We start from the raw sequence: 7,774 nt of genomic DNA on the forward strand, positions 1-7,774 counted from the left end.
GCGAGTAATAATTGACGGATTGGGTGTGTAAAAAAAAAATTCAAGACAGAATGGTGTATACACCCCTGCGAGAGTAAATTCCCACCCACCATTCTTGTGCGACAGGGTCACACTCACGTGTACAGAGGAATTGGTGATGTAGTTGAGTACATACACACGGCCATTGCTGTACGATTTGCCCTCCCCCCTTCGCCCCATTTCTAAACACACCCATACAAGTGCCCCTGGGAGGGGGGCTGGGGTCGAGGGGGGTAGGGGATGGGATCACGAAGTGCTCACGCATCGTACACCCGCGCCATTTTGTTTATGTATTGGAGCTCATCCCTCACACATTAAAATCATTCCCGCCCGTGTGTTACGTACGTTTGAATGTTGCCCTGTGTTGGTGCGAGATTGACCGGAGATTGCCGAGTGGTGCGGGCGGGCAATGTACAGTGTCTAGGTGTTGGTTACCGATGTTCGACGATTGTAGCCGAGGCTCGACGAAGCGTTAAGCCGAGCCAAGCCGAAGGCAACTGTAGGCACGGCCGAGAGCAGTGCGGCCGAATCTGGTACCGCGAATGGATTACTCCAATGTTTCTCGTGTCGAATTTTTTTTTCATTTGTGTTTGCATTTAGATCGCAACACCACGGGATACGGCAAAACTCGCACTCGATCCGAGTGAATATATATTCGATACAGTGATATACCAGTGATTGTTTTTTTTCATGTGCACGCAGTACGATGGGGAGTTATTTAATCGTTTGGTGGGTGGAGTGGTAATTTTTCTGGATTTTTAGGCAATTTTTCCGTTTTTTTTTGGGGGGGGGGGGTTTACACGGTTTTACTGGGGTGCGGGTTGAGACACCTCGAGACCAGTTTGAATGATTATTGTTATTTTTTTTTATTATTGTCATCATTGGGAACAACGAAAACATAGCGCGACGGCTGTTACAATGGCTCGCCGTCGCGAGGGGAACGGATGGTGCATGAAAGGCTAGGAATTCTTTTCAGACGTGAAAGCCCCAAATAACGGTGAGAAAAAAAATCTTGTGAACTCGACTGTAATCATGTTGTGACTGGAGAATTCTCCTGTGGGATTGCTGTTAGTGATATCACGAGGGGGTTTTATGGTGTGATTGGCGGAATCGAGTCGGTGATTGTCGTGAACAGGTGAAGTTCAGTGTTTCAACGATTTTTCAGTATAAATAAGCATTTTTTTGAGTGGTGAATATGAAGTGGTAGATGCACTGGGCATTGAGTCAGTGTTATTTTCATTTGATGATATTTTTGTGATAAGAGAACCGGACGTCGGAACCGGGAGTTTCGTGTGTGGTGTTGTCAGGCGTTTTTTTAAAAAAAAAACGTCTCTGAGATTGAAAAATCGTAATAAAAAAAAGGGGAAGAGGATTATATCGTCCTTTTGCACGGGAGTTTTACCCGGCCCCGAGGATGAGCGTGGGAGGACTGTTGTGCGACTTTTGAGTCGTTGGGAGAATTTGTACTGCTTTGGAAGCAATTTTTTTTTTTCACTTTCGTCCTCTCTCAGTTGAGAGGGTCATCCTCTTCAGAACGGTAAATTCTTCAGGTATAAGTGAAGAGACAAAAAGAGTCCGGGGGATAGACGAGTTTGGTGAAGTAGCACTGGGTATTTAGGAAGTAAATACAACAGTGTTTCAAGGATGCAAGTGGCAACGCTGTTCAGGGAAAGCGCAACCCTGCTGGGGGCATCCAGTCTTGATCCCCCCCAGGCCCACCATCAGGCCCTTCAGCAACAACAACAGCAGATACAGCATCATCAACAAATGCAGCAGCAGAGTGCTGAGATGCATCTGCACATGCAGAATCATTACAAAATGTGAGTCGTTGTTTCCTTTTGATGACAGTTGCCATTTTTTATTTATTTTTTTAAGATTTTTTGAGCAGAGGTAAAAGGAGTTTTTCGGGAAATACATCTCTGAAACTAAGAGGAATCAAATTTTTCGAGGAAAATCTGGATATCTCTTAGTTTTTGAGGTATCCTTGGAAAAACCGCTTTTTACTAATTTGCTGTATCGAATTTTCTATTTTTATGATAAAATTGATTTATGATATTTTCTTCTACATTTCTGATGATTTCCTACGATTTAGTGATTTTGTTCAAAGAACTTCCACCCAACGATTTACTTATTGTTTATTCGATTATTAAATTCAATAAAAATTAAGCGAAGGTCTTCTGAATAAAATAACAATCTACCGGAATTTCCAGGGAACAAGTGCCTAAAGATTCGCTAGATGCCTGAAATTCCCACAAATTTCCATTTTATTCCGATGTTGTAGTACCTCAAGAATGTCCACAGAAGATCAAAAATCAGACATTCTTGTTCGCTGTGTTAATCCATTTCCATAATCCCCACGTGATTTCCATAGTTGCTAGCCCTCTGTTTCGGTCCCAGAGAATGCTCATTCGTTAATAGTTAATTAATGCAAATTTGACGAGTCTTTTTGGACTGAACTTTCACCTTTGCAGTGACCCACTCGTTGTATATTATCAAAAATCTATTGATTCAAGTTCAATATTACAATTCATCAATAATCCGTACGGATAATGAGTCATTCGGTGTATTAATTTTTCTTAGTTAGTTAGTTAGTAGACAGGGCCTAATTAATTGTTAAAAAGACGGGATGATCGGGACAAAGATGTTGCAAAATACCGTCTCCTTTTCGCTTTTATTCTAGGCAGGTAAATTTATAAAAGAATAAAAAAAAACAAGTTGCACGCTATTTCTCACGACCGCGTGACTCACCTACACCGCAAGTCCCCATGATGTAACACATCGGCTGACTGAAATGAAATGGTCGTGCGAATTCAACGAGGGGGGAAAATACAATTGTTGAAAAAGGAGTTTTAGATTTGCCAACTGGTTTTCCACCAAGTTCATTTCGATTGGGGAATCCGCAGTCACGTACATGTTTCCGATAGTGAAATCTATCACTGTCGTCACCGCAGTAGGAAAAAAACTCAAACGTGTCTCATTCACGCCCAATTAATAATTAATTAAAAATCCGGAAAAAACATTTTTTACGTTCAAACAGGTCATGCCATTGAGATATAAAAACAATTTTGTTTTTCTCACAAAAATCACATGAGTTTAAAAATAGACATCATTGTCTCATTAATTATGTTGTTATTATTTTTGAATTGGAACTTACTTTGTTGTTTCGATTATTTATTATGTCATGTGATTTGAGGATAAAGAATTATTTTTTTGATGGATTTTCCTCTAGAAAAGATTGTTATAATCAAATATTTTGTTGAGGGTAGAAATTTTATTCACGTTTGGAACATTTTGACATTTCATGGGAATAAATAATTTTTCTTTATTTAACAAACGACTGGCAGATCCAGAATTGTTTGAGATGTTGATTTTTCTCCTAGTATTGATGATGATTCCGAGGGTTAACGAGGGGTAAAAGTTTCCACAAATATCGAATGGGAGTATCTGTCGACGTTTAATTGGTATACGGTTATGAACGAGCCACGTGTTGATTATCCGGCCTAAACTACCCATATTGTTGTATCTAGGTTGTGGTACTCGCTATTACAATTGCATATAAACGGGAATGGTGATTCAATTTGCTTTATGAGTTATAAAATTATCAAGTTCAATGTGACGTATCTTATTATCGATGTTCCATCCGCACTGAAATAATTGCACTGAGATAGAAAAAAAATGTTTGACAAAGAACCTCTCCACATCTGATTATTTAACAGTCATAAATTTATAAAAATGATAATAACAAAAATTCAGAAATTCATCGAAGTTCTTCATTTTCAATTCCATATGTCATTCTGGATAAAACTAAAGTTCGAAATCACTATTTTAACTGAATAATGAATAATAAATGAATTATAATAAATTATTTTAGTAAGAATTATCGTGGAGGCAGTAATCCCTTGATATAAATCGTTGGTTCGAGTTGGTTTTTCGGATTTTGTTATATTGTGTTCGATTTATCCTTGAACTTGAGGAGTTTGAGATGGAGTAGAAAAAAGGAAAATATATCTGATTGGTAGTGTTCGCTTTCATTGGCGACGGCTTTCTTCTTCCCAACTGATTCGTACTCTTTTTTACTGGAGAAACGAAAACATTTGTCCGACACAGTGGCACCTCCAGCCCTTCTACCTTTTTTACTTGTTCTTGTGATTGAGCAACGCGCGCATCCATTGACGATAAAATTTTTTTTTCTTCAAACCTCGGGTTTTTTAACTTCTCTTTGGTTTATGGAAGGAGAATAGTAGCACAAGGTCAGGAGCTTTGTGTTGGCTCTAGGGAAATTGTTCCAGAGAAAGATTTACTTCGATTTCGAGTCTATCCTGCGGATGGTTACAGTATTTATTATTCATGAGGGTGTAATAAATTATATCAGGATGAATAACAGGATAAATCGATTCAATAAAGCAGAGGAACGATTCAAGTCGATTCAGCCTGAGAATTTCCTCAAGTAATCGTTTCTACTTCGGGATTTCAGGAATATGTCTCGATCTATCAAAGATACCAAAATTTGTGTAATGAACTTTATTCTAGAGGACATTGAGATCTATAAAAAAGGTCCTTACAAAAATTTCATTATCTGGCGCAGATTCTGAGTTATTGCTCAAAAACTCATCAATTAATTCAATTAGATCAATTCAGGTACAAAGCATCGATTTCGGGGAGGATTAGGACAAAGGACGTAAGTTTCAGGTGACTCTTGATTTCCAGGTCTCGGTCAGGGTCTGAGTTGCTCCAGGTCGTTATGGAGAATTTCCTATAAAAAAAAGTCATCGAATGCACATCTTCATCGAGTTTTGCTCCACGGGATTCCTAAGAAACAATGGAAATATATAGTCTTTACATTCTGAACAATTCTAATGGTTGTAAAGTTTATCCCCAACCTGTGGTTTGAATTCTAGCGTCGTTCCACCTTGGATGTTTTTTTTTTCTCTTTTTTATGCACTGGAGAACTGTTGAGGGCTAGTCTTCGAGGGAGAATCCAGTGGGGGCGGTGAAGGTAGATAGGAACATGGGGAAGAACAAGAAGTGAGAGAATGAAAAATAGAGATAAAAAAAAAGGGCCAAGAGAGAGAAGGAGAGACGTCAGACAAGTTCACTCTAGGCATCTCCAACACTGCAGTTTCGTAATCCTCGTTCTTTACCCCTTCAGTATTATTTCCACTCTCATATTCGTTGGTCTACCCTTCCTATCACCACCTCACTACATTCGATTGGAAAAAAATCGCCAATAATTTAAAATAGCAGAATCCCAATCAACAGACGGAGTAATTCAATAAAAAGATTACCCGAAGATTTGTTGTAACTTTTCTGTGAGTTTTTGGGGAATATCTCCGAAAATACGAGGGATGGGGAAAATTTCATCATCACCTTTTTTGTAGAGCTCATTGATAGCTGGAAATAAAGTTATTAGGAAAATTTCCGTATTTTTATTAGTTACGGAGATATTTGTATCTTTTTTCGGCTCCGAATGTGATAGTGATAGAATATACAATAAAATAAAATGAGCCTTTGTTTTTGTTTTAATCGACGTCACTGTTCTTCATTTCGGAGAAATTTGAATTACAATTTGAAAAACAAAACAATGAAACATTTAAAATTGGTTTCCACTGTTTTTAAAAAATTTAATTATTCCAAAAAATAGATAACTCCAAAAATTGTGGAAAAATAATTTGAAAAAATGATGACAATTTCCTTGAACTTGCATTATAGTGCTATTTTCGTTAAAATAAATAATATTGGTGGAAAAATAGAAGGAGAGGGTGGGGGTAGATTAACTGATATGAAGGTGCATGGAAAAAGTGAAAGAAAATAAGGATTGGAGGAGACGTTTCTCTTGGGCGAAGGCTAGGAGTTGGGGCTGAAAACTCGGTCAAAGTCTCGACGCGTCACCTCTTCCCGCTCTGGGAATTCGAAGGGTCTCTTCCCACCCTCGTTCCTCCTCAATTCCAGTTATAAAACTGTCTCACTCCAAGTTGAATCTGAAACTCCGAGGTACTTGAGTATAATGTTTCATCTCCGTCAGTTTTCTCCCTCCAGATGAATTCGCCACGGTCAACAGCCCCTGCCTATCTCTGTCCCTTTTCCCAGTTCTTTTTTTTTTTATATTCCCTTTATGTCGCTTCTTTATGAATCCAGGGATGGGGTCATTCATGTTGGGCTTTTTTATCCCCCAAGTTCAAAGTTCCTTCAAAGTATGTTTCTCTTGTTGTGGTATTTTTTTTTTTTACGTCGTTTAGAAAAATGTGTTTACATTTTTCTCCCCCTTTGGAGATAGTCGTAGGTCAGGAGAAGAGTCAGAAGGGGAAGACATAAATGGGTTATCGTAATATTTAGTTTTGATCTGATGGTGAATCGGTGTTGCCGTGAGGGAGAAGTTGGGGCGCCAGTTCGTGATCAATTTGTTTTCATTGAAGTCTTGAAGAGCTGGAGTAGTTGTGGAATTTCAAGGGAGATAAATTTTAGTAGTTATTTCACGTTCGTCGAAAATTTATCTGCATTTTGGTAATGACAAATCTCAATTGTCTAATAGGATTCGCATTTTCGGGCTTGCACTGGGAAAAATTATTATGTCTGCCAATTAAATTCACGAGTGCCAAAGAAATTTTGTTGAGACAAGAATTTTGGGGTCTCAAGGATATTTATTTGGCAGAAATCATTTTTTCTCAATAATTTTTCAATTAACACATTCAGCGGATTATGTCACTACATTTTTTATCCGTCTTTATAAATCACTCGTATGAATTAATTCAATATTTTCAGTAATTATAGAAAAAAAATTGATTACTACTGTCAGATTGTTATTTTCTATTATGAAACAAAAAAAAACAACAACAATACTAAGTCAATAGCGAAGACGTAAATAATAACGATCCGAATCCAATTCACCTGTTTTTTTTTAAATAATAATTTTCGACAAATATCTCGGAACCTAAAAGAGACATTAAAATTATCTCAGACACCATTTTTGCAGTCCCCACCCCCTCCCCAAAAGAGCTCCAAAAAAAATCGGGCCATCTCCCCTAGATTTCGAGATCCTCCCGCAAATCCCGAAACCGCAAAAAAAAAAAAATCTCTGCACCTCTCCTCCCCCTTCAGAACTGATTAACAATCCACCGATTGAGTGTTAAATGAATGTAAAACGTAGAACGATCATCAGAAAAATAGAAAGTGCATGGAGCGCTATAAATTTTCTCGATCCAACAAAAAACATGAATGAAGTCATCAATTCAATGAGTCCATTACTCCTGATGTGACAAAAAAAAAAGGGATGAGGAGGGGGGAATGGTTGCAAAAAATGTACAACGCACTTCCCTGAGTGTTTGAAATAACTAGGGACATTAACGAACACGCTCCTGGGATTCCTTGAGATCCTCATTCTTGTGACTACCGAGGGCCACGTGGCTACAGCTACAATTAGTCGCACGCTCGGCAATGCGCTTGGACTTAACTCCTCTGTATACCACTTTACCTCCACAACCCCTTCCCCTTACCCTCCCAACCCCACCCACCACCACCCCCTTCCACCTCTTCGATATGTTGTCGGCAGTCCGACACTCGCACGTGACGCGGTTATTATCGACCAATCGGTGATTCAACTTGACCACTGTTCGAGCATGTTCGATATCTCACTAACTCGTTTTCAAGATTTTTTAAAATTGCTAGTTCAACGGTAGAAAATCTTCTGATCCCCGCGTTTTATCGATTTTTGTATTGGGAATTATCAATTTTTTGGGTATTTGGAATTTTGCGGTTTTAG

General features: G+C 38.5%; 1 protein-coding gene across 1 annotated transcript in view; it reads left to right on the forward strand.

The window, feature by feature from the left end:
* The first annotated feature begins 547 nt into the window (after positions 1-547).
* Positions 548-7,774, forward strand: part of Tdg (Thymine DNA glycosylase) — a 32,515-nt gene continuing 25,288 nt past the window's right edge. The window contains exon 1 of the mRNA XM_011316285.1: positions 548-1,838. Coding sequence (XP_011314587.1) covers positions 1,663-1,838 — 176 coding nt within the window. The 5' untranslated portion in view covers positions 548-1,662. The remainder of the gene's footprint in view (positions 1,839-7,774) is intronic.

Source organism: Fopius arisanus, unplaced genomic scaffold (genome assembly GCF_000806365.1).
Source record: "Fopius arisanus strain USDA-PBARC FA_bdor unplaced genomic scaffold, ASM80636v1 scaffold00006, whole genome shotgun sequence".
Classification (NCBI taxonomy): Eukaryota; Metazoa; Arthropoda; class Insecta; order Hymenoptera; family Braconidae; genus Fopius; species Fopius arisanus.